The sequence below is a fragment of the Pristis pectinata genome, unplaced genomic scaffold (genome assembly GCF_009764475.1).
Source record: "Pristis pectinata isolate sPriPec2 unplaced genomic scaffold, sPriPec2.1.pri scaffold_105_arrow_ctg1, whole genome shotgun sequence".
Classification (NCBI taxonomy): Eukaryota; Metazoa; Chordata; class Chondrichthyes; order Rhinopristiformes; family Pristidae; genus Pristis; species Pristis pectinata.
In genome coordinates this window covers 52968-79954 of record NW_026262456.1, presented here as the reverse complement: position 1 = coordinate 79954, position 26987 = coordinate 52968, and the positions used below count along the sequence as shown (strand labels likewise).

The following is a 26987-nucleotide window of genomic DNA, read 5'->3' as shown; positions in this document are numbered from 1 at the left end:
TGTGAGGGTGTTGCCGTTTGTGAGGTCAAGTGCATGAATGGAGCCAATGGCAGAATCCTGCCGAGTATGCCCTGCATATCCATCTCAGATCAGACCAGATATCTTCATTAGTCACATGTACGTCCAAACACACAGTGAAATACATCTTTTAACATAGAGTGTTCTGGGGGCAGCCCGCAAGTGTCGCCACACTTCCGCCGCAACATAGTACACCTGCAACTTCCTAACCCGTACGTCTTTGGAATGTGGGAGGAAACCGGAGAACCCGGAGGAAACCCAGGCAGTCACGGGAGAATGTACAAGCTCCTTACAGACAGCGGCTGGAATTGAAACCCGGGTCACTGGCGCTGTAATAGCGTTATGCTAACCACTACCCTACCGTGCCTGCTGATATAAAATCCTCGTGAATACCACTCTCGTATCTGCCTCCACCCCCACCCTTGGTAGTGTGTTCCAGACACCCACCACTCTCTGTGTAAAATAACTTGCCCCGCACGTCCCCTTTAAGCTGTCCCCCCTTCACCTTAAAGCTATGCCCTCTGGTATTTGACATTACTGCGCTGAGAAAAAGATTCTGCCTGTCCTGCCCTATCTATAAATTTCACAAACCTCCAGCAGGTCTCCCCTCAGCCTTCGCCACTCCAGAGAGAACAACCCAAGTCTGTCCAACCTCTCCTTATAGCTCGTGCCTCTAATTCCTGGTGAACCTCTTCTGCACCCTCTCCGAAGCCCCCACACCCTTCCTGTAACGAGGCGACCAGAAATGCCACGCAATACTCCAAGTGTGGACTGACCAACGTCCTACACAAGGTTTTTTTAATCCAAGTTAATTAAGATTCAGCAGGACGTTGCCTGAACTGGAAGGTATAAGCTCTCTGGAGGAATTGATTAAACTTGGGATGTTTTCTCTGGATTGTCAGAGGCTGAGGGGAGACCTGACAGAGGTTTATTCAGTGAAGAGGGGTAGAGATAGGTTAGACAGTCAGAGTCATACTCCCAGGGTAGAAATATCAAATACGTTTCGGGCACAGGTTTAAGGTGAGAGGTGGGCAGGTTTGAAGAAGATTTCCGAGGCAAGGTTTTTTACCCAGAGAGCGGTGGATGCCAGGAACGTGCTGCCTGGAGAGATAGAGGAAGCAGATACAGCAGCAAAGTTCCAGAGGCATTTAGACAGACACAGGAACAGGCAGGGAATGGAGGGACACAGACCGAGTGCAGGCAGCTGGGATTGGTTAGATTGGCATCACGGTCGGCACAGACATGGTGGGCCGAAGGGCCTGTTCCTGTGCTGTACTGTTCTGTGTTGTGTTCCTTCCCGCGACCATTAACATCCCACCCAGTGTAACCCCACTCTCCCCTCACTCCCGGCACCGTTTCACGTTGCACAGTCTAATCCTTCTCTCCTCATCCCTCTCAGCACCTTTCGGTAACTGAAGTGTAATTTTAACCACATTCCTGCCTCTGTTGCAGGCCCGGTGCCCGTCCGGCTGGTGAAGGGGAACAACATGTGCTCCGGGAGAGTGGAGGTCTATCACAACTCCACCTGGGGCACCGTCTGCGGCAGGAGCTGGGATAGGAATGCGGCGGACGTGGTCTGCAGGGCGTTGAACTGTGGGACGGCCCGGTCGGTAACAAGAGATGCCTCCTACGGAGAGGGCACTGGGAACATCTGGCTGGATGGGGTGAAGTGTAACGGGACAGAGCCTGCCCTGGACCAGTGCCCTGCCAGCCCATGGGGGGTGAACAACTGCACACACGGAGAGGATGCTGGAGTCTCCTGCACAGGTGAGTGTGGGTGGGGCTGGCACCCCCTCGGGTGGGTGGGTTTCCGCACTGGGGTCAGGGATTTAAACCTTAAACTGATGTTTCAATCTATGTTGCCCACTTGCTGAGAAACTGTTTCAAGACGATATGAAAATTGGTGGAATCGTGGATACCGAGGAGGGTTGTGAAAAGATGCACCAGGATATAGATCAGTCGGACGTTTGGGCAGAGAAGTGGCAGATGCAGTTCAATCAGGACAAGTGTGCGGTGTGGTGTTTTGAGAGGTCAGGGGCAGGAGGAAGTTTTCAGTAAATGGCAGGACTACAAGAAACATTGATGTACTGTGGGGTCTCGGTCCCTCGAGGGAACCAGAAGTAGCTCAAGTCCACAGCTCCCTGAAAGTGGTAACCCAAGAGGAGAGGGGATTAGAGGAAGGCATTTGCTGTGCGTGCCTTCATTGGTTGGGGACACTGAGTATAGAAGTCAGGATGTCACAGGCAGAATTGTAGCTTGGCCACATCTGGAGTGTTGTGTCCAGTTCTGGTCGCCGCACTTCAGGAAGGGTGCGGAGGCTGTGGCGAGGGTGCGGAAGGGGTTCACCGGGATGTTGCCCTGGATGGGAGTCTGTTGGCACTGAGGAGGTGTTGGACGCAATTGGATTCTGTTCTCTGAAGTATCGGAGTCTGAGAGGCAATCTGCTGGAAGTACACAACATTTTTAGAGACATAGATTGGGAAGATGGTCAGAGTCTTTTTTCCAAGGATGTAAATGTCCGATACTGGAGATTATAGGTTTAAAGTGTGAGGGGTAAATTGGTTCATTATTGTCACTTATACCGAGCTCCAGTGAAAAACATGTCATGCACACGGATCGTACAGGTCAATTTATTATTGGTATTGGTATTGGTTTATTATTGTCACTTGTACAGAGCTCCAGTGAAAAATATGTCATGCATACCGATCGTACAGGGCAATTCATTACACAGTGCAGTTACATTGAGTTAGAACAGAGTGCATTGAGGTAGTATAAGGGATAACATTAACAGAATGCAGAATAAAGTGTTACAGTTACAGAGAAAGTGCAGTGCAGGCAGACAATAAGGTCCAAAGGCCATGACGAGGGAGACTGTGAGGTCAACGGTCCATCTTATGGTACTAGGGGACCATTCAATAGTCTGATAACAGCGGGGTAGCAGCTGTCCTTGAGCCTGGTGGTACGTGCTTTCAGGCTTTTGTATCTTCTGCCCAATGGGAGGGGGGAGAAGAGAGAATGTCCCGGGATGGGTGGAGCCTTTGATTATGTCGGCTGCTTTACCGAGGCAGCGGGAAGTGTAGACAGACTCCATGGAGGAGAGACTGGTTTCCGTGATGCGCTGGGCTGTGTCCACAACTCTCCGCGGTTTCTTGCGGTCCCGGGCAGAGCAGTTGCCGTACCAAGCTGTGATGCATCCAGATAGGATGAGAATTGCAAGGCGAGTACCTTTTACCCAGAGAACGGTGGGTGCCAGGAACGTGCTACCTGGGGAGGTAGAAGAGGCAGATACAGCAGCGATGTTCCAGAGGCATTTAGACAGACACAGGAACAGGCAAGGAATGGAGGGATACAGACCGAGTGCAGGCAGCTGGGATTGGTTAGTTTGGCATCACGGTCGGCACAGATGGTGGGCCGAAGGGCCTGTTCCTGTGCTGTACTGTTCTGTGTTCTGTGTTCCTTCTCTCGACCATTAACAACCCACCCAGTGTAACCCCACTCTCCCCTCACTCCCGGCACCGTTTCACGTTGCACAGTCTAATTCTTCTCTCCCATCACTCTCGGCACCTTTCGGTTACTTGCCGCTAATTTTAACCACATTCCTGCCTCTGTTGCAGGCCCGGTGCCCGTCCGGCTGGTGAAGGGGAACAACATGTGCTCCGGGAGAGTGGAGGTCTATCACAACTCCACCTGGGGCACCGTCTGCGGCAGGAGCTGGGATAGGAATGCGGCGGACGTGGTCTGCAGGGCGTTGAACTGTGGTACGGCCCGGTCAGTAACAAGAGATGCCTCCTACGGAGAGGGCACTGGGAACATCTGGCTGGATGGGGTGAAGTGTAACGGGACAGAGCCTGCCCTGGACCAGTGCCCTGCCAGCCCATGGGGGGTGAACAACTGCACACACGGAGAGGACGCTGGAGTCTCCTGCACAGGTGAGTGTGGGTGGGGCTGGCACCCCCTCGGGTGAGTGGGTTTCTGCACTGGGGTCAGGGATTGTAACCTGAAACTTGTGCTGCAATGGTTCACGAGTACTTACCGAGAAAGTTTCAGGACAGGAAAACATTTGGAGGAGTTGTCAACAGTGAGGAATGCTGTGAATGGGTTGAGCAGGTTATAACTCAGTTGGAAAGTCAGGCAGAGGAACGGCAGATGGACGAGTGTGAGGGTGTTGCCGTTTGCAAGTTCAAATGCATGAATGGAGCCAATGGCAGAATCCTGCCGAGTATGCCCTGCATATCCATCTCAGATCAGACCAGATATCTTCATTAGTCACATGTACGTCCAAACACACAGTGAAATACATCATTTAACATAGAGTGTTCTGGGGGCAGCCCGCAAGTGTCGCCACACTTCCGGCCGCAACATAGTACACCTGCAACTTCCTAACCCGTACGTCTTTGGAATGTGGGAGGAAACCGGAGAACCCGGAGGAAACCCAGGCAGTCACGGGAGAATGTACAAGCTCCTTACAGACAGCGGCTGGAATTGAACCCGGGTCACTGGCGCTGTAATAGCGTTATGCTAACCACTACACTACCGTGCCTGCTGATCTAAAATCCTCGTGAATACCACTCTCGTATCTGCCTCCACCCCCACCCTTGGTAGTGTGTTCCAGACACCCACCACTCTCTGTGTAAAATAACTTGCCCCGCACGTCCCCTTTAAGCTGTCCCCCCTTCACCTTAAAGCTATGCCCTCTGGTATTTGACATTACTGCGCTGAGAAAAAGATTCTGCCTGTCTGCCCTATCTATAAATTTCACAAACCTCCAGCAGGTCTCCCCTCAGCCTTCGCCACTCCAGAGAGAACAACCCAAGTCTGTCCAACCTCTCCTTATAGCTCGTGCCCTCTAATTCCTGGTGAACCTCTTCTGCACCCTCTCCGAAGCCCCCACACCCTTCCTGTAACGAGGCGACCAGAAATGCACGCAATACTCCAAGTGTGGACTGACCAACGTCCTACACAAGGTTTTTTTAATCCAAGTTAATTAAGATTCAGCAGGACGTTGCCTGAACTGGAAGGTATAAGCTCTCTGGAGGAATTGATTAAACTTGGGATGTTTTCTCTGGATTGTCAGAGGCTGAGGGGAGACCTGACAGAGGTTTATTCAGTGAAGAGGGGTAGAGATAGGTTAGACAGTCAGAGTCATACTCCCAGGGTAGAAATATCAAATACGTTCGGGCACAGGTTTAAGGTGAGAGGTGGCAGGTTTGAAGAAGATTTCCGAGGCAAGGTTTTTACCCAGAGAGCAGTGGATGCCAGGAACGTGCTGCCTGGAGAGATAGAGGAAGCAGATACAGCAGCAAAGTTCCAGAGGCATTTAGACAGACACAGGAACAGGCAGGGAATGGAGGGACACAGACCGAGTGCAGGCAGCTGGGATTGGTTAGATTGGCATCACGGTCGGCACAGACATGGTGGGCCGAAGGGCCTGTTCCTGTGCTGTACTGTTCTGTGTTGTGTTCCTTCCCGCGACCATTAACATCCCACCCAGTGTAACCCCACTCTCCCCTCACTCCCGGCACCGTTTCACGTTGCACAGTCTAATCCTTCTCTCCCATCTCTCTCGGCACCTTTCAGTAACTGAAGCCTAATTTTAACCACATTCCCACCTCTGTTGCAGGCCCGGTGCCCGTCCGGCTGGTGAAGGGGAACAACATGTGCTCCGGGAGAGTGGAGGTCTATCACAACTCCACCTGGGGCACCGTCTGCGGCAGGAGCTGGGATAGGAATGCGGCGGACGTGGTCTGCAGGGCGTTGAACTGTGGGACGGCCCAGTCAGTAACAAGAGGTGCCTCCTACGGAGAGGGCGCTGGGGACATCTGGCTGGATGGGGTGAAGTGTAACGGGACAGAGCCTGCCCTCGACCAGTGCCCTGCCAGCCCATGGGGCGTGAACAACTGCACACACGGAGAGGACGCTGGAGTCTCCTGCACAGGTGAGTTCGGGCGGGGCAGCGAGGGTTCTACCTGCGAATGTGAGCGTTGAACTGAAACCTCAGGCGTACGTTTACTCCTCTCTGACTTACAGTCCGAGCACCTTGGTTCCCTGCCCGGTTCACCGTCTTCCCCCCCCATTTCCCCAGACTTCTAAGGTACGGTACAAGGTGAATGGTGACTGAGGCCCACTGCTTGTGAGGATTCAAGGGCCTATTAATCTCTGTGTCGCCGTCCCATTCCCGGCCATGGGCATTTGGACGTCGAACAGGATAGCGTTAGACTGTGCAATGGGACGTGGTGCCGGGAGAGTTGGGGTGAGACCGGCTGGCACAATAATGGTTGAGGAAAGGAACATAGAAGAGCACAGCACAGGATCAGGCCCTTTGGCTGTCCATGATGACAATCTGTTGGTGTTGGTTTATCATTGTCACTTGTACCGAGGTCCAGTGAAAAACTTGTCTTGCAAACCGATCGTACAGGTCAGTTCATTACACAGTGCAGCTACATTGGGTTAGTACAGAGTGCATTGAGGCGGTACAGGGTGCATTGAGGCGGTACAGGGTGCATTGAGGCGGTACAGGGTGCATTGAGGCGGTACAGGGTGCATTGAGGCGGTACAGGGTGCATTGAGGTGGTACAGGGTGCATTGAGGTAGTACAGGGTGCATTGAGGCGGTACAGGGTGCATTGAGGTGGTACAGAGTGCATCGAGGTGGTACAGAGTGCATCGAGGTGGTACAGGGCGCATCGAGGTAGTACAGGGTGCATCGAGGTGCTACAGGGCGCATTGAGGTAGTACAGGGCGCATTGAGGTGCTACAGGGCGCATTGAGGTGCTACAGGGTGCATTGAGGTGGTACAGGGTGCATTGAGGTGGTACAGGGTGCATCGAGGTGCTACAGGGTGCATCGAGGTGGTACAGGGTGCATCGAGGTAGTACAGGGCGCATCGAGGTGGTACAGGGCGCATCGAGGTGGTACAGGGCGCATCGAGGTGGTACAGGGCGCATCGAGGTGGTACAGGGCGCATTGAGGTGGTACAGGCTGCACTGGGGTCATACAGGCTGCACTGGGGTAGTACAGGGTGTATGGAGGTAGCGCAGGGTAAAACAATAACAGAATACAGAGTAAAGTGTCCCAGCTACAGAGAAAGTGCAGTGCAGGCAGACAATAAGGTGCCAGGTCACAAGGTAGATGGTGAGGTGAAGACTCCATCTCATCGTATAAGGGAACCGTTCAATAGTCTTATCACCGTGGGGTAGAAGAATTGCCTGATTCTGCCCCACCATCTAGTGGAAGGTTTGGAGTCACCAGGAGCCCTGTGAACGTTCGGGGTCGGGGTGGCGGGGCAACAAACCAAGCAGGGTGCAGGTGCAGGAACGAGGAGAAGTCAGCGATAGAAGCGTCCCCGCCACCCACCCAACCCACACTGACATTTGGTGTCCACTGGTGCTAATCCCACTTGCCCGCATGAGTGGCATCTGAAGACAAGAGGGGACGAGCTCAGGCAGGCAGCTTGGTCAGTGAGGAAGGGCCTGTTCCCACGCTGTTTAACTCCACAACTCTGTCAACGTGAGAGTTGAGCTTCCTGGGCAGCCGGGTTTTGTTGGGGGGCAGCCTCGTAGAACACAGAACACTGCAGCACAGTACAGGCCCTTCAGCCCACAGTGTTGTGCCGACATTTTATCCTGCTGTGAGATCTATCTAACCCTTCCCTCCCACATCGCCCCCCATTTCTCTATCATTCATGTGTCTAAGAGTCTCTTAAATGTCCCTAATGTATCTGCCCCCACCACCTCTGCCGGCAGTGCGTTCCACACACCCACCACTCTCTGTGTAAAAAAAACTTACCCCTGACATCCCCCTTATACCTTCCTCCAATCACCTTAAAATTATGTCCCCTCGTGTTAGTCGTTGTCGCCCTGGGGAAAAGTCTCTGACTGTCCACTCGATCTGTGCCTCTTGTACACCTCTATCAAGTCACCTCTCATCCTCCTCCTCTCCAAAGAGAAAAGCCCCAGCTCACTCAACCTATCCTCGTGTGATGTGCTCTCCAATCCAGGCAGCATCCTGGTAAATCTCCTCTGCACCCTCTCTAAAGCTTCCACATCTTTCCTATAATGAGGCGACCAGAACTGAACACAATACTCCAAGTGTGGTCTGACCAGAGTTCTATAGAGCTGCAACATCACCTCGTGGCTCTTGAACTCAATCCCCCGACTAATGAAGGCCAACACTCCATACGCCTTCTTAACAACCCTATCGACCTGCGCGGCAACCTTGAGGGATCTATGGACGTGGACCCCAAGATCCCTCTGTTCCTCCACATTGCTGAGAGTCCTGCCATTAACTTTCTCCTGCCTTCTGCAGCATGAGGAGGGGCCAGTCTCTGGTGGAAAAATAAGGCATAATCCCAGGGCGGCACTAACTGGGAACCCTCCTCTTTTGCAGGCCCGATGCCTATCCGGCTGGTGGACGGGAACAACACGTGCTCCGGGAGAGTGGAGGTCTATCACAACTCCACCTGGGGCACCGTCTGCGGCAGGAGCTGGGATAGGAATGCGGCGGACGTGGTCTGCAGGGTGTTGGACTGTGGGACGGCCCGGTCAGTAACAAGAGATGCCTCCTACGGAGAGGGCACTGGGAACATCTGGCTGGATGGGGTGAAGTGTAACGGGACAGAGCCTGCCCTGGACCAGTGCCCCGCCAGCCCATGGGGGGTGAACAACTGCATACACGGAGAGGACGCTGGAGTCTCCTGCACAGGTGAGTGTGGGTGGGGCTGGCACCCCCTCGGGTGGGTGGTGTCAACCTCCAGCTCGTGTCTGCACGGGTTCTCAAACACTGACAGTCTGAGCCAGTCTCCCCAGGACAAGGCCTGCCATCTGGATGGTCCAGAGAGGCCTGTCTACGGGGAATCTTGGATGGCAAAGGATCTTCAAGGTCTGTTCAGGCAGAAGAAAGGAAGCAGGATTCGGGGGAGTCAACATGGCTTCGTGTGTGGGAAGTCGTGTTTGATGAACCTGTTGGTGTTTTACCCAAATAAAGGTAGTGAGGGTAGTGAATGTTGCCCATTTGGACTTTAGCAAGGTCTTCGACAAGGTCCCGCATGGGAAGCTGGTCTGGAAGGTTCTGTCCCATGGAATCCAGGGAGAGCGGGTCAGTTGGCTCAGAGGTCGGAGGCAGAGGGAGGTGGTTGGAGGTTGTTTCTGGGAATGGAGGCCAGAGACCAGTGGTGCGCCGCAGGGCTCGGTGTCGGGACCCTCGTTATCTGTTACTTATGAATGTGAATGCATGGTTAGCGTGACGCTATTACAGCGCCTGCGACCCGGGTTCAATTCTGGCCACTGTCCATGAGGAGTTTGTACGTTCTCCCCGTGACTGCGTGGGTTTCCTCTGGGTGCTCCAGAGTTTAAGTTTAACTTGCATTTTAACTTTGCAGATGACATGAAATTAGGTGTTGTTGGCAGTGAAGAAGATTGTAATATAAAATAAGATCTTTATCACAGACGTACATCGAAGCACACTGTGAAATGCACCTTTCGCGTAGAGTGTTCTGGGGGCAGCCGGCAAGTGTCGCCACGCTTCTGGCGCCAACATAGTACACCCGCAATTTCCTAACCCGTCCGTCTCTGGAACGTGGGAGGAAGCCAGAGCACCCGGAGGAAACCCACGCAGACACGGGGAGAATGTACAAACTCCTTACAGACAGCTGCTGGAATCGAACCCAGGTCGCTGGCGCTGTAATAGTGTCACGCTAACTGCTACACTACCGTGCTATCATAGATCACGGGGATCTGGATCAGTTGGGGAAGTGGGCCGAGGAGCGGCAGATGGAGTTCAATACGGATAAGTGTGAGGTGATGTATTTTGGGAAGTCAAACCAGCGTAGGACTTGTACTGTGAACGGTTGGGCACTGGGGAGTGTAATGGAGCAGAGGGACCCAGGAGCACAAGGGATAGTTTGTTGAAAGTGGCATCACAGGTGGACAGGGGTGGTGAAGAAGACGTTCGGCACGCTGGCCTTCATCGGTCAGGGCACTGAGTACAGGAGTTGGGATGGTGATGTTGCAGTTGTACAGGACGTCGGTGAGGCCGCACTTGGAGCACTGTGTTCAGTTCTGGTTGCCCGGTTACAGGAAAGACATGGTTAAACTGGAAAGAGTGCAGAGAAGATTTACGAGGATGTTGCCATGACTCGAGGGCCTGACTCACAGGGAGAGCTTGGCCAGGCTGGGTCTTTATTCCTTGCAGAATGAGGGTTGATCTTAAAATCATGAGGTGGATGGTAGCAGTCTGTTCCCCAGGGTCGGGGAGTCCAACACTTGGGGGCAGAGGTTTAGGGTGAGAGGGGAAAGGGACCCGAGGGGCCACTTTTTCACCCAGAGGGTGGTGAGTGCGTGGAACGAGCTGCTTGAGGAAGTGGTCGAGGCAGGTACAACAGTGTCATTGAAGAAGCACGGATAGGTACACAGAGGGACGGGGCTTGGAGGGAGATGGGCTGAACGCAGGAAATTGGGACAAGCTGGGTGTGCACTGTGGTCGGCATGGACTGGTTGGGCCGAAGGGCCTGTATCCGTGCTGTATTGATCTGTGACTATATGTGGCGGGTACAGACAAGTTCGTGTCTTGAGGTGCAGTGGAGAACTTTGGAAAACAATTAGGAGAGCAAAAAGGGGTGATGAAATGTCAAAGTCAAGTTCATTGTTGTACACGCAGGTGCAATGAAAAACTTAGTTGCAGCAGTCTCACAGGCACATAACATCAGATAAGCAGCATTCACAAAAAAACATAAGTTAAACATCGACTAAACACAATTTTTACAAGAAAGAACACAATTAGAACAAAACTCAAAGTCCACTGCAGTGCAGAGCGGTCCCAGTGTTGCTGCACTGAGGCAGTGATCAGGGTTCACAAGATCACAAGATCACAAGATAAGGGAGCAGAAGCAGGCCATTCGGCCCATCGAGTCTGCTCCAAGGAAAAGGGAAAAAGAAATGGGGTGGGAAAAAAAGAGAGAGAAAAAAAAAACTATTCTAATCCCATTTGCCAGCCTTATCCCCATATCCCTTGATACCCTGACTATTTAGATATCTGTCTATCTCCTCCTTGAACACCCCCACTGATCTGGCCTCCACTGCTGTGCGTGGCAAGGAGTTCCACAATTTCACCACCCTCTGGGTAAAGAAACTTCTCCTCATCTCTGTCTTGAAACTGTACCCTCTAATTCTAAGATTGTGCCCTCTGGTCCTGGACACGCCCACCAAGGGAAACAGCCTAGCCACATCTACTCTATCCTTACCTGTCAACATTTTAAATGTCGCTACGAGGTCCCCTCTCATCCTTCTGTACTCCAGCGAGTACAGTCCAAGAGCCGACAAACGCTCATCATACTTAAGCCCTTTCATTCCTGGAATCATTCTCGTAAATCTCCTCTGAACCCTCTCCAACGTCAGCACATCCTTCCTAAGATGCGGGGCCCAAAACTGCGCACAGTATTCCAAATGAGGCCTCACTAGCGCCCCGTAGAGCCTCATCAACACTTCCTTACTTTTATACACTATACCTCTCGAGATGAATGCCAACATAGCATTCGCTTTCTTAACCACCGATCCAACCTGGTGGTTAACTTTTAAGGTATCTTGTATAAGTACCCCCAAGTCCCTTTGTACTACCGCACTATCAATCTTCTCTCCTTCTAGATAATAATCTACCCGCTTATTTCTACTTCCAAAGTGTACAACTGCACATTTCTCAACATTGAATCTCATCTGCCATTTTCTTGCCCATTCTCCTAAACTGTCTAGGTCCCTCTGCATTCTTTCTATTTCCTCTATGCTCCCTACTCCTCCACTTATCTTGGTGTCATCCGCAAACTTAGCCACACAACCATTTATTCCATCATCCAAATCATTGATGTACAAGGTAAAAAGGAGAGGCCCCAACACCGACCCTTGCGGCACACCACTAGTAACCGGTAACCAACCAGAACGAGATCCTTTTATTTCCACCCTTTGCTTCCTGCCAACCAGCCAATTCTCCACCCATTTTGCTACCCTGCCCATAATTCCATGACCTCTCATCTTATTAATCAGTCTCTTGTGAGGCACCTTATCAAAGGCCTTTTGAAAGTCTAAATACACAACATCTACCGCCTCTCCCTTATCCACCCTACCTGTGATTTCTTCAAAAAACTCCAATAGGTTGGTCAGACAGGACCTCCCCTTCACAAAACCATGTTGACTAGGTCCTATCTTGCCTTGCGCCTCTAGGTATTCGGTAACCTCCTCCTTGAGGATAGACTCCAATAATTTTCCCACCACTGACGTCAGACTAATAGGTCTGTAATTGCCTTTGTGCTGCCTCCCACCTTTCTTATATAACGGAACTACATTCGCTACCCTCCAGTCCTCCGGAACCATGCCAGAATCTATCGATTCCTGAAAAATAATCGCCAACACCTCCGCTATCTCCACAGCCACCTCCTTCAGAACCCGGGGATGCACCTCATCCGGTCCGGGAGACTTATCAGCCTTAAGCCCCTTTAGTTTTCCAAGCACCTTCTCCCTATTAATCTCAATTGAACTCAGCTCCAATTCGTGAGACTCCTGACTAATGGGCACATTGCTTATGTCCTCCACGGTGAAGACCGATGCAAAATATTCATTCAATTCCCTTGCCATCTCACTATCATCCATTATAATACCTCCTGCACCGTTATCAATTGGTCCTATGTCAACCCGTGTCTCTCTTTTATTCCTTATGTATTTAAAAAAAACTCTTAGAATCCTTCCGAATGTTGTCCGCCAGCTTCCTTTCGTAACTCATCTTTGCTTTCCTAATGACCTTCTTAGTTTCTCTCTGCAGATTTTTAAAATCGTTCCAATCTTCTGTTTTCCCACTAATTTTTGCTACTTTGTACGCCGCCCCTTTTGCTTTTATTTTATCCTTCACCTCCCTCGTTATCCACATCTGTGCCTTTTTTCCATTCAAAACCTTCTTTTTTCTTGGAATATATCTGTCCTGCATTGTCCTTATTTCCTGTAGAAATTTCTTCCATTTTTCCTCTGCCGTCCCTCCAGCTAACTTACTCCTCCAATCAATTTGGGCCAACTCATCTCTCATACCTTTGTAATTTCCCTTATTCCACTGAAATATCGATACACCAGTTATCAGCTTCTCCTTCTCAAACTTGAAACTAAACTCAATCATATTGTGATCACTTGTTCCCAGTGGTTCCTTTACCTTTAGTTCCCTAATCACCTCGGGTTCACTACACAGCACCCAATCCAAAACAGCCGATCCCCTGGTGGGCTCCTCAATAAGTTGCTCCAGAAAAACATCCCTTAGACATTCCACAAACTCACTCTCCTGAGTACTACCGCCTTGCTGCATTTCCCAGTCCACCTTCATGTTAAAATCCCCCATAATTATCTTCACATTGTCACTCTGACATGCTTTTTCTATCTCAATCTGCAACTTATGGTCCACTTCCTGACTGCTGTTCGGGGGCCTATATATGACTGCTATTATTGTTCTTTTACCCTTGCTATTTCTCAGCTCCACCCATAAGGATTCCACCTCCTCTGACCCAATGTCCTTCCTTTCTATTGATTTTATATCGCTACTAACCATCATGGCCACACCTCCCCCTCTGCCTACCCTCCTATCCTTCCTATATACTGTATACCCCTTGACATTCAGTTCCCAATCACATCCATCATGAAGCCACGACTCAGTGATTGCAACGATGTCATATTTATTAACCTGTAGTTGTGCCACTAGGTCATCTACTTTATTCCTGATGCTACGTGCATTTAAATATAGTATGTTTAGACTGGTATCTGCTATTGATTTTATTGTACCTCTATTGATCAGCAGATTATCCTGACTTTCTACCTGTCCATCCTTCTTACTATCTTCGCTACCTACTATCTTAGACATGTTCGTGTAGACCTCATCCCCTATCCTAACATTCGGTATCCGAACATCCTCATCCCCGATCCTAACATTCTGTATCCTAACATCCGGATTTGTTGTACTTCTATTATTCAGTAAATTATCCTGACTTATCACCTGCCTGTCATTCTTGCCATCCTCAATGGATTCGTTTCTATACACTTTCTCCCTCACCTTAGCATCTTGTAACCTAGCATCCTGGTTACCATCCCCCTGCCAGATCAGTTTAAACCCTCCCCTACAACTAAATTAAACATTCCCGCCAGGATATTGGACCCTTTGGAGTTTAGATGCAACCCATCCTTAGCAAATAGGTCTTGCCTCCCCCAAAAAAGGTCCCAGGTATCCAAGAATCTGAAGCCCTGCCCCTTGCACCAGTCACTCAGCCACGCATTTAACTGCCAGAGCTTTCTATTCTTCCTGTCATTGATACGCGACACGGGTAGTAGTCCTGAGATTACTACCCTTGAGGTCCTACTTTTCAACCTTCTCCCTAATGCCTTGTATTCCTCCTTCAGGACCTCTTCTCTTTTCCTACCTACATCATTGGTACCTACATGTACCAAGATTTCTGGCTGCTCACCCTCCCCCCTCAGAATATTCTCGACACGGTCTGTGATATCCCGTACCCTGGCACCAGGGAGGCAACACACCATCCGAGACTCATTATCGCTATCGCAGAATCTCCTATCCGTACCCCTTACTATCGAATCCCCAATAACCACTGCATGTCTCTTCCTCTGCTGGACCACAGTATCAGACACGGTGCCAAGGTCCTGGCTGCTGAGGTCTTCCTCTATGAAGTCATCCTCTCCAACCGAATCTAAAATGAGATATCGGTTTTTGAGGGGGACTGCCACTGAGGTGCTGTCTACATAATCTTTATAACTCCTGTCTATCTCCTGCTCGCTCTCCCTAACCAACCGAAGGTCATCCAGCTGCTGCTCCAGACTCTCAATCCGTTCCTTGAGGAGCCGCATCTCGGTGCACTTTGCGCAGATGTAGTTATCAGGGAGTCTGGTCGTCTCCCAGGGGCCCCACATCTGACACTCCAAACACAACACTAATCCCAGATGCATACTGCTGAATATCACTGAGCTCAACACTAAACTAAACTAATAACTCACCCCTCTCTATAATCTCGCCTCTTTCCCGCTCTCGCCGAAGCCCGTTGAGCCAAAGCCCAACCCACTCTGCTCCCTCTCACTCCACTGCCCGCTCCGACGCTGCCCGCTAGATATGCTAGTCTGCTTTTTAAATCGCCCGCGCGCTTCCGGGTGACGTCACGCGCCTGCGCAGTCACTCGCCGCTGTCCCGAACGCTAGAAAGAGAAAAAAAAACCTCGTTATTTTCCGGCAATCTCCGCTCTCTCGTCGCTGGAAAGAAAACTTGAAGGCGAACCTTCGACTTTTAAATCGCCCGCGCGCTTCCGGGTGACGTCACGCGCCTGCGCAGTCACTCGCCGCTGTCCCGAACGCTAGAAAGAGAAAAAAAACCTCGTTATTTTCCGGCAATCTCCGCTCTCTCGTCGCTGGAAAGAGACGGTCGGTTCAAGAACCGAATGGTTGAAGGGAAGTCGCTGTTCCTGATCCTGGGGGTGTGGGGACTTCAGGCTTCTGTACCTCCTTCCCGACGGGAGCAGCGAGAAGGCAGCATGGCCCTGGACGGTGGGGATCTTTGGTGACAGACGTTGCCTTCCTGATGGGGAGGGATGTGCCCCGTGATGTGTTGGGGGCAGAGGCCACTGCTCTCTGCAGCTTCCTGCGCGTTCGAGCTGCCGTCACAGACGCTGACGTGACTGGTCGGGGCACTTCCAATGGGACGTCTGTAGAAGTTTGTTGGAGTGTTCGGTGATGGGCTGAACCTCCTGAGAAAGTAAAGATGCTGGCACACCTTCCTTGTGATCGCATCTGTGCGCTGGGCCCGGGACAGGTCGTCCGAGACGTTAACGGCCAGGGATTCAACGCTGCTGACCCTCCCCACCGCCAATCCCCCCCACAGTGTAGACCGGCGCACGTTCGCCCTCCATAGTACGCCCGCAACTTCCTAACCCGTACGTCTTTGGAATGTGGGAGGAAACCGGAGAACCCGGAGGAAACCCAGGCAGTCACGGGAGAATGTACAAGCTCCTTACAGACAGCGGCTGGAATTGAACCCGGGTCACTGACACTGTAATAGCGTTATGCTAACCACTACACTACCGTGCCTGCTGATCTAAAATCCTCGTGAATACCACTCTCGTATCTGCCTCCACCCCCACCCTTGGTAGTGTGTTCCAGACACCCACCGCTCTCTGTGTAAAATAACTTGCCCCGCACGTCCCCTTTAAGCTGTCCCCCCTTCACCTTAAAGCTATGCCCTCTGGTATTTGACATTACTGCGCTGAGAAAAAGATTCTGCCTGTCTGCCCTATCTATAAATTTCACAAACCTCCAGCAGGTCTCCCCTCAGCCTCCGCCACTCCAGAGAGAACAACCCAAGTCTGTCCAACCTCTCCTTATAGCTCGTGCCCTCTAATTCCTGGTGAACCTCTTCTGCACCCTCTCTGAAGCCCCCACTCCCTTCCTGTAACGGGGCAACCAGAACTGCACGCAATACTCCAAGTGCGGACTGACCAACGTCCTAAACAAGGTTTTTTTAATCCAAGTTAATTAAGATTCAGCAGGACGTTGCCTGAACTGGAGGGTATTAGCTCTGTGGAGGAATTGATTAAACTTGGGATGTTTTCTCTGGATTGTCAGAGGCTGAGGGGAGACCTGACAGAGGTTTATTCAGTGAAGAGGGGCAGAGATAGGTTAGACAGTCAGAGTCATACTCCCAGGGTAGAAATATCAAATACGTTCGGGCACAGGTTTAAGGTGAGAGGTGGCAGGTTTGAAGAAGATTTCCGAGGCAAGGTTTTTACCCAGAGAGCGGTGGATGCCAGGAACGTGCCGTCTGGAGAGATAGAGGAAGCAGATACAGCAGCTCTTTAAGTTTCACTGACGTCGAGCGAGAGGTTGTTGCTTTGGCACCCGCTCAGCCCTTGGCAGATCAGGTGAAGGGGAATCCCGTGACATTTCATAGCTACGTCAGGGACAAGAGGGCCTCCAGGAAAAGGGTGGGTCTGCTGAGGGACCAAAGGGGTCACCTATGAAGGCACTACACAGTTAATGGCAGGACCCTTAACAGCATTGACGTACAGATGGATATTGGGGTCCAGAGTCCACAGCTCCCCTGAAAGTGGCCTCACAGGTCAATAAAGAAGGCGTACGGCACGCTCGCCTTCATCACTGTGGGCAAAGGATACAGCAGGGTATAGATCAGTTACAGATCTGGGCGGAGAGGCGGCAGATGGAGTTTAATCCGGGCCAGTGTGAGGTGTCGCACTTTAGGAGGTCAGACGTGCAGGGACAGGACACAGTTAACGGCAGGAGCATCGACGTACAGAGGGATCTTGGGGTCTGAGTCCACAGCTCCCCTGAAAGTGGCTGCACAGGTCGACAGGGCGGTGAGGAAAGCGTACGGCACACTTGCCTTTATTAGTTGGGGGCACTGAGTTCAAGAGTCGGGAAGTTATATTGCAGCTTTATAAAACTTTGATCAGCCCACACTTGGAGTATTGCGTGCAGTTCTAGTCGCCCCGTTACAGGGAGGGTGCGGGGGACTTCGGAGAGGGTGCGGGAGAGGTTCACCGGGACGCTGCCCGGATTAGAGGGCGTGAGCTATAAGGAGAGGTCGGACAGACTCGGGTTGTTCTCTCTGGAGTGGCGGAGGCTGAGGGGAGAGGTTTATAAGATCACGAGAGGCACAGATAGAGCAGACAGCCGGGATCTCTCTCCCCCCAAGGGTGGGAATGTCTAATACCAGAGGGCGTGCGTTTAAGGCGAGAGGGGGGGAATGTTCACAGGAGATGTGGGGGACAAGTTTTTTTTTACACAGAGTGCGGTGGGTGCCTGGAATGTGCTGCCAGGGGTGGGGGTGGAGGCAGATACGATAGAGGGGTTCATGAGGCTCTTAGACAGGCGCGTGGATGTGCAGAGAATAGGGGGAGATGGGCATTGTACTGGCTGAAGGGATTAGTTGAATTAGGCGTTTAATTACCAGTTTAATTTGTTTGTCACAACATTGTCGGCCATAGGGCCTGTTCCTCAGCTGTACTGTTGTGTGTGTGGAGCCAGGTGATGTGGGCAAGGTCCTAAACGTACACTTCTCTTTTCCCCAAGTAGGACTTGGAAGGGGGTGAGTTGAGGCAGGGGGAGGTGGACAATCTGGAGAAGGTCAGCATTGAGAAGGAGACCGTGTTGGCTGTTAGGGGTTGATGAATCCCCAGGGCCTGATGAAACCTATCCCAGGTTGCAGTGGGAAGCAAGGGAGGAGATAGCTGGCGCCCTGTCGGAGATGTTTGCATCTTCGTTAGCCACGGCTGAGGTACCAGCAGACCGGAGGGCAGCTGGTGGGGCAGGGCAGGGTAACGTCGAGGTGAGTCGTCACGACAGCAGACTCTTGTTTGGTGATGGAGGCTTGACACCCTCCAAGAAGGAGCTGCTCCTGACCTCCCTCTGAAACCAGCAGCCACTTCTTGGAAACATAGAAACCCTACAGCACAGATCAGGCCCTTCGGCCCACAAAGCTGTGCCGAACATGTCTCTACCTTAGAAATTACTAGGCTTACCCATAGCTCTCTATTTTTCTCAGCTCCACGTACCTATCGGAAAGTCCCTGAAAAGACCCTGTCGTATCCGCCTGCACCACCGTTGCCGGCAGCCCATTCCACGCACTCACCACTCTCTGAGTAAGAAACTTACCCCTGACATCTCCTCTGTACCTACTCCCCAGCACCTTAAACCTGTGTCTTCTTGTGGCCACCATTTCAGCCCTGGGGAAAGCCTCTGACTATCCACACGATCCATGCCTCTCATCGTCTTATACACCTCTATCAGGTCCCCCCTCATTCTCCTTCACTCCAAGGAGAAAAGGCCGAGTTCCCTTAACCTGTTTTCATAAGGCATGCTCCCCAATCCAGGCAGCATCCTTGTAAATCTCCTCTGCACCCTCTCTATGGCTTCCACATCCTTCCTGTAGTGAGGCGACCAGAACTGAGCACAATACTCCAAGTGGGGTCTGACCAGGGTCCTATATAGCTGCAACAATACCTCCCGGCTCCTAAATTCAATTCCCCGATTGATGAAGGACAATACACCGTCTGCCTCCGGGTTAGGAAGTTGAGGGCGTGCTATGTTGGCGCCGGAAGCGTGGCGACACTTGCGGGCTGCCCCCAGAGCACTGTACGCAAAAAAGATGCATTTCACTGTGTGTTTCGATGTTCGTGTGAGTGATAGAACTATGTTAGAAGCTTTGGTCTGCGTGCTGTTCGGACAGATCATTCTGTACATTGTGGGAGTACGAAAGGAAAACAGTGCAGAATAAAGTGTTCTGGAAGTCTGCCCGCTGTTTTCAGATCCCCTCCCACCGCGGGAAACCCCAGCCCTCCCCCCACCCCCCCAGCAGTGCTCGAGAGGGCATGGGAAAGACTCACAGGGACGTCACTGGGACCGGAGGCCTTGTGTTATAAGGAGAGACCAGACAGGCCGGGGTGGTTGTCCCCGGAGCAAAGGAGGCTGAGAGGAGGGAACCTTATTGAGGTTTATAAAACCACGAGGGGCTTAGATAAGGTGGACGGTCACCGTCCCTCTCCCTCCCCAGGGTAGGGGAGTCTAAGACCAGAGGGCACAGGTTTACGGTGAGAGGGGGGAGAGATTTAAAGGGGCAAGGCCTTCACCCAGAGGGTGGTCCGTATGTGGAATGAGCTCCAGAGGAAGTGGGTGAGGCAGGTACGTTAACAATGTTTAAAAGACACTCAGACAGGAAAGGTTCAGAGGGATACGGGCCAAACGCAGGGAGATGGGACCGGCTGGGATGGGAATCTGGGTCGGCACGGACTGTTTGCGCCGAAGGGCCTGTTTCTGTGCCAATTCTGACACAATCTGAAGGGGCAGGTTGTCTGGATCCACCGGCCCGGTGGGTCGAGTGGTGCGGGCTGCAGCGGGGCCAGTCAAGAGGCGAGGTGCTGTGTCCCTCAAGCGGGGCCCAGGATGTGGACGCTCTGACACCTTATCCCTCTTTATTTCCAGGGCGCATCAGGCATCTGGCTCAGAAAACCTGCCTCACGGAACGAGGTAGGTGGGGTACACGTCCTACGCTGGTTTCACTTCCCAAAACACATCACCTCGCACGTACCTGTCCTGAACTCCATTTGCCGCTCCTCGGCCCACTTCCCCAACTGATCCAGATCCCCCTGTGACCTACGATTAATCTTCACTGTCAACAGTACCTCCAAATGCGGAGGAACAGAGGGATCTTGGCATCCACATCCATAGATCCCTCAAGAAGGTGTATGGAGTGTTGCCCTTCATTAGTCGGGGGATTGAGTTCAAGAGCCGCGAGGTGATGTTGCAGCTCTATAGAACTCTGGTCAGACCACACTTGGAGTATTGTGTTCAGTTCTGGTCGCCTCATTATAGGAAGGATGTGGGAGCTTTAGAGAAGGTGCAGAGGAGATTTACCAGGATGCTGCCTGGATTGGAGAGCATGTCTTATGAGGAGAGGTTGAGCGAGCTGGGGCTTTTCTCTTTGAAGAGAAGGACAATGAGAGGTGACTTGATAGAGGTGTACAAGAGGCATAGATCGAGTGGACAGTCAGAGACTTTTCCCCAGGGCGACAATGGCTAACACGAGGGGACATAATTTTAAGGTAACTGGAGGAAGATATAAGGGGGATGTCAGGGGTAAGTTTTTTACACAGAGAGTGGTGGGTGTGTGGAACGCACTGCCGGCAGAGGTGGTGGGGGCAGATACATTAGGGATATTTAAGAGGCTCTTAGATAAACACATGAATGATAGAGAAATGGGGGGCGATGTGGGAGGGAAGGGTTAGAAAGATCTTAGAGCAGGATAAAATGTCGGCACAACATTGCGGGCCGAAGGGCCTGTACTGTGCTGTAATGTTCTATGTAATACAACCCTATTACTCGCACAACTGTGAGCAGTTTCCCTCCACACCTGCTCCACAAGAGTGACCCTCCCCTTCTTGTTTCTAACTTCTACCAATGTGTGGCCTCACTGGACAATCCCCAAGAACGTCCTCTCTAAGTACTGCTGTCACGTCTTCCCTAATCAGAAGGCAGCAACCCCTCCTCGTTCACCTGTAGCCTCTGCCTCCTGGGACATTGAGCTGCCAGTCCTGCCCTTCTCTCATAGAACACAGAACAGTACAGCACAGTGCAGGCCCTTCAGCCCATGATGTTGTGCCGACCTATATAAACACCCACTTTACAATCAATCTACCCCTTCCCTCCTGCACAGCCCACAACCCTCCATTCTTACATCCATCTGCATATCCAAGAGTCTGTTAAATGCCCCTATTGTATCAGCCTCTCCCACCACCCCCGGCAGTCTGTGTAAAGAACCTACCTCTGACATCTCCCCTGAACATTCCTCCTCTGACCTTAAACTGATGTCCTCTGGTCTTGGCCACTGCCGCCCTGGGGAAAAGGTGCTGGCTGTCCACTCTGTCTATGCCCCTCATAATCTTGTACACCTCTATCAAGTCGCCTCTCATCCTGCGTCTCTCCAAAGAGAAAAGCCCCAGCTCGCTCAACCTAACATGCTCTCCAATCCAGGCAACATCCTGGTAAATCACCCTCACTAAAGCTCCCACATCCTTCCTATAATGAGGCGACCAGAACCGAACACAATACTCCAAGTGTGGTCTGACCAGAGTTCTGTAGAGCTGCAACATCACCTCGCGGCTCTTGAACTCTAGCAGTTACTCTTCTCGGAGTATTCTATAGGCCCCCCAGTAGCGGTAGAGATATAGAGGAGCAGATTGGCAGGCAGTGTTTGGAGAGAAGCAGAAATAACAAGGTTGTTATAATGGGAGACTTCAACTTCCCAAATATAGACTGGAACCTGCTTAGTGCCAATGGTTTGGATGGGACGGAATTTGTTAAGTGTGTCCAGGAGGGATTCCTGACGCAGTATGTTGACAGGCCGACTAGAGGGAATGCCATGCTAGATCTAGTTTTAGGAAATGGACCGGGACAGGTGAAGGATCTATTGGTGGGTGAGCATTTGGGGGACAGTGACTGTTGCTCCATAACCTTTAAAATTGTCATGGGCAGGGACAGGTGCAGAGAGGACAAGAAGATATTTAATTGGGGAAGGGTGAACTGTGAGGCTATAAGGAGAGAACTTGGGAGTGTAAATTGGGATGTCCTTTTTGAAGGGAAATGTACCACGGAGATGTGGCCGATGTTCAGGGATCTTATGCAGGATGTTAGGGATAAGTATGTCCCGGTGAGGCAGAGAAGGAATGGCAGAGTGAAGGAACCGTGGGTGACGAGAGAGGTGGAATGACTAGTTAGGGAGAAGGAGGTAGCATACATGAGGTATAAGCAGCAAGGTTCAGACAGGGCCCATGAGGAATATAGAGTAGCGAGGAAGGAACTTAAGAAAGGGCTGAGGAGAGCTAGAAGGGGACATGAAAAGGCGTTGGCTAGTAAGGGTAAGGAAAATCCCAAGGCCTTTTTCACGTACGTGAAGGGTAGGAGGATGGCTCGGGTAAAGGTAGGTCCGATTAAGGACAAAGGTGGGAGAATTTGCCTGGAGGCGGCGGAAGTGGGAGAAGTTCTCAATGAGTACTTCTCTTCGGTATTCACCAGGGAGAGGGGTCTTGATGATGTGGAAGGGAGTGCTGGTAAGGGTAATGTTCTCGAGGTTGTAGATATCAAGAGAGAGGATGTGTTGAAGTTGTTAAATAATATCAAGACGGATAAATCTCCGGGGCCTGACAGGATTTTCCCCAGGCTGCTTCGAGAGGCGAGGGAGGAGATTGTTGAACCACTGGTAAGGATCTTTGAGTCCTCGTTGTCCACGGGGATGGTGCCAGAGGATTGGAGGGTGGCGAATGTTGTCCCCTTGTTCAAAAAAGGTAGTAGGGATAGTCCAGGGAATTACAGACCGGTGAGCCTTACGTCTGTGGTGGGTAAGCTGTTAGAAAGGGTTCTAAGGGATGGGATCTATGAACACCTGGAGAATCATGGACATTGGGGACAGCCAGCATGGATTTGTGAAGGGAAGATCTTGCCTCACAAGCCTGATAGAGTTCTTTGAGGAGGTGACGAGGAAGATTGATGAGGGTAGTGCAGTGGATGTGGTCTATCTGGATTTTAGTGAGGCGTTTGACAAGGTTCCTCATGGTAGGCTTCTTCAGAAGGTCAGAGGCCAAGGGATCCAAGGAAGCTTGGCTGTGTGGATTAGGAATTGGCTTGCATGTAGAAAGCAGAGGGTTGTGGTGGAGGGAGTGCCCTCGGATTGGAAGGCAGTGACTAGTGGTGTCCCGCAGGGATCGGTTCTGGGACCTCTACTTTTTGTGATATTTATAGATGACTTAGATGAGGGGGTGGAGGGCTGGGTTAGTAAGTTTGCGGACGACACTAAGATGGGCGGTGTTGTGGATAGTGTGGAGGGCTGTGGAAGCTTACAGAGGGATATTGATAGGATGCAGAGCTGGGCTGACAAGTGGGAGATGGAGTTCAATCCGGAGAAGTGTGAGGTGGTACACTTTGGAAGGACAAACTCCAGGGCAGAGTACAGGGTAAACGGCAAGGTACTTGGCAGTGTGGAGGAGCAGAGGGATCTGGGGGTTCATAGTCACAGTTCATTGAAAGTTGCCTCACAGGTGGAAAGAGCAGTTAAGAAGGCCAATGGGATGTTGGCTTTCATAAGTCACGGGATTGAGTTTAAGAGCCGTGAGGTGATGATGCAGCTTTACAAAAGTCTAGTTAGACCACACTTGGAGCACTGTGTTCAGCTCTGGTCGCCTCATTATAGGAGGGATGTGAAGGCGTTGGAGAGGGTGCAGAGGAGATTTACCAGGATGCTGCCTGGATTAGAGAGTATGGAATATGAGGAGAGGCTTAAGGTGCTAGGGCTTTATTCACTGGAAAGGAGGAGGATGAGAGGAGACATGATAGAGGTATATAAAATATAGAGAGGAATAGATAGAGTGGACAGCCAGCGCCTCCTTCCCAGGGCACCAATGTTCAAGACGAGAGGGCACGGCTTTAAGGTTATGGGTGGGAGGTTCAGGGGAGATGTCAGGGGGAGGTTTTTTACCCAGAGAGTGGTTGGTGCATGGAATGCGCTGCCTGGGGTGGTGGTGGAGGCAGATACATTGGACAGGTTCAAGAGCTTGTTGGATAGGCACGTGTGGGATGGGGGGATATGCGGGAGGAAAGGGTTAGATAGTGTGAGGGTGGTTTGATGGACGGCACAACATGGTGGGCCGAAGGGCCTGGTTTGTGCTGTATGGTTCTATGGTTCTAACTCAATCCCCCGACTAATGGCCAACACACCATACGCCTTCTTAACAACCCCGTCGACCTGCGCGGCAACCTTGAGGGATCGATGGACGTGGACCATCCCCTCTGCTGAGAGTCCTGCCATTAACCTTGTATTCTGCCTTCAAATTCCATCTCCCCGAATTCGATCCTCCCGGCCACGTTCCCGTCGTCCCCAGAGGCAACCCACACCCCGAGTTCATCCACCTGACCCATGCAGTTCAGCAGGCTACTCCTGTCCCTGCCTCCACTGTGCCCCTGGCGGTGCTGATAACCAAACTAGCTCCAGTGCCTTGCTGCTGTTCAGGGTCCCACCCGGCTGTCAATCTAGTTCCAACACTAGCACCGGCGAACCTCCCTGCAAGGATATCGGTTCAACTGCATCCGCTCCCCCTTGGACAGGTTGCCTGTACCCCAGAAGAGATCCCAGTGTAACGGTAACCTGAATTGCAGCCCACGGTCGAGGAGTCTTGTCTGCTGCTTGTGCATCAACCCTCTTCCCCTTCTACAGAGCTCCAGAAAACACGTGTTGCTGGAACAGTTGAGTTCACCTTGGTTGGCAACAAACTTTGTCCCGACCATATTAAAGTCACAAGGGCTTTGGAAAAGCTGGTGAGTAAACTCATCCATCCCTGACACCGTGACCCTCTCTCTCTCTCTCTCCCCATGAGTTACTGGGGATGGACTGTGTGTTAGCGATCTGTCCCCGACGCCGTGACCCTCTCTCTCTCCCCATGAGGTACTGCGTCACGAACACCAGCCTCCCCTCCTTAGACTCTTGTCTACACCCCTCGGTGAAGCAGCCGGCGTAGTCAAAGACCCCCACCCGGGACGTTCTCTCTTCTCCCATCGGGCAGAAGATACAGGAGCCTGAGGGCACGTCCCACCAGGCTCAAGGACAGCTTCTATCCCACTGTGATAAGACTATTGAACGGTTCCCTTATACGATGAGATGGACTCTGACCTCACGATCTACCTTGTTGTGACCTTGCACCTTATTGCACTGCACTTTCTCTGTAGCTGGGACACTTTACTCTGTACTGTTATTGTTTTTAACCCTGTACTACCTCAATGCGCCCTGTACCACCTCAATGGAACTGCACTGTGTAATGAACTGATCTGTACGATCGGTTTGCAAGACAAGTTTTTCACTGGACCTCAGTACAAGTGACAATAATAAACCACCCCCAGGTACCCGAGCTGTGTTGGTCGCAAAGCTGAGAAGTGACCCGTCCAATATTAACATGTAAATATTTCTGCTTCCCCTCCCATTCCTGCTCCATCCACAGATTAAATCCCTGCTGTCGTCCATCCCGGGAAACAGCGTCCTCAACGTCCACGTGAACCCACAATGGAAGTGAGATGATCTCCGTGAGCCCCTCGGCACCCTGCGTCACTGTGACACACACCGGACAGTCTGTTCCCCAGCGCAGATCCCTCCCTCCCGTCTCCCTTCCCCTCCCCTCCCCTTCCCCCATTCTCCCTTTTACACCCTTCCCCATTCCCCCTTATCCCCTCCTTCTCCTCTCCCCCACCCCACCCCCCTTCCCCCCATTCGCCACCCCCCTCCCCCTTCCTCACCTTCCCCTTCGCCCCCACCCCATCTCTTCTCACTCACACACACGCGCGCACAGAGATACGCAGACACACGCAGAGATGCACACAGAAACACAGACGCACACAGAGACAGAAACACACACACACTCTCACACACCAGGACAGACATACTGTACACCGGCATCAGACAGCGACGGATCTGTCCCCACCGGTACTGTACGTGGGCGTTACACAGTGACAGACCTCTGTTGAGCTACAGGTGACACTAAATGTACAGCAAACAGCAACGTGGAAATAAAGAGCAAACAAATAAAGTTGAAATCACGTCAGATTTACATGCAGACTGAGTGCGAACATCCGCAGAGTCGTTTACCAAGGCTTTGTGTGTCCAGAGATCATCTGCACAATATATTGCTGTCCTCTCTACAACAGCAGCGGGTGTACACATTCGCGGTGAAATCACGGTGTGGTTATGGAGCGTGGGTGGCCGAGCAGGGTAATGGGAGAGAATGGGAAACCGAATCCACAGCAGGACTGACAGACTCTCAGAGAATGTAAACACTGCTGCAGACCCCCTGCTAACACTAACGCACCGCCCGGGGACCCCCCGTCAACACTAACGCACCGCCCGGGGACCCCCCGTCAACGTTAACGCACCGCCCGGGGACCCCCTGTAATTATTAACACACTCTCAGGACACCCTCCATTTCCCTGGGTGGGGTCAGTCCGTGCACACGGCATCCGCTGCATCACCCTTCCGCCATCTGCGGGGCAGGAGTGCGAGGGAACACCCTCCACTTCCCTGGGCGATTCTGGCTCCAACAACCCCAAGGACCCCCAACACCACCCAGCCCACCCCCATCGGCCCCCGGGACATCCTCTCCCCCCACCCACCGGTGCACCGTGGCCTGTACGCGTCACCTACAGGACGCCCCCGCGGTTCCCCGCCCGGGCTACTCCGACACCACCTTCGCCAAGTGCCACCGCCCTAGGACAAGGGCGCAGAGGAGGACAGACAGCCACCACCCCCTTCTCCCAGTCACACGCACCGTCCCGACTCAGGTCCGAACCCCGAAGGCCCCTTCCCCTCCCCACACACGGGTCCACAACGGTTCAGGGGGGAGACTCGCACCACCTC

At 52.0% G+C, this 26987-nt stretch overlaps 1 protein-coding gene across 1 annotated transcript; it reads left to right on the top strand.

Annotated features, from left to right (window-relative positions):
- The first annotated feature begins 33 nt into the window (after positions 1–33).
- On the top strand, positions 34–26645 carry LOC127567092 (deleted in malignant brain tumors 1 protein-like). Its single transcript, XM_052009761.1, has 8 exons — positions 34–64; positions 1471–1785; positions 3633–3947; positions 5639–5953; positions 8403–8717; positions 20024–20068; positions 24804–24904; positions 25582–26645. Exons 1-8 carry the CDS (start codon positions 34–36, stop codon positions 25651–25653), a joined length of 1509 nt encoding a protein of 502 aa, XP_051865721.1. The 3' UTR covers positions 25654–26645.
- Positions 26646–26987: the final 342 nt, after the last annotated feature.

Bases quoted from the DNA above. Each gene is read 5' to 3' on its own strand.
- LOC127567092 (XM_052009761.1), top strand. From the start codon at position 34: ATGAATGGAGCCAATGGCAGAATCCTGCCGA. The intron at 1,786-3,632 runs GTGAGTGTGGGT...CCTCTGTTGCAG, and splicing joins TGCTGGAGTCTCCTGCACAG to GCCCGGTGCCCGTCCGGCTG. The intron at 3,948-5,638 runs GTGAGTGTGGGT...CCTCTGTTGCAG, and splicing joins CGCTGGAGTCTCCTGCACAG to GCCCGGTGCCCGTCCGGCTG.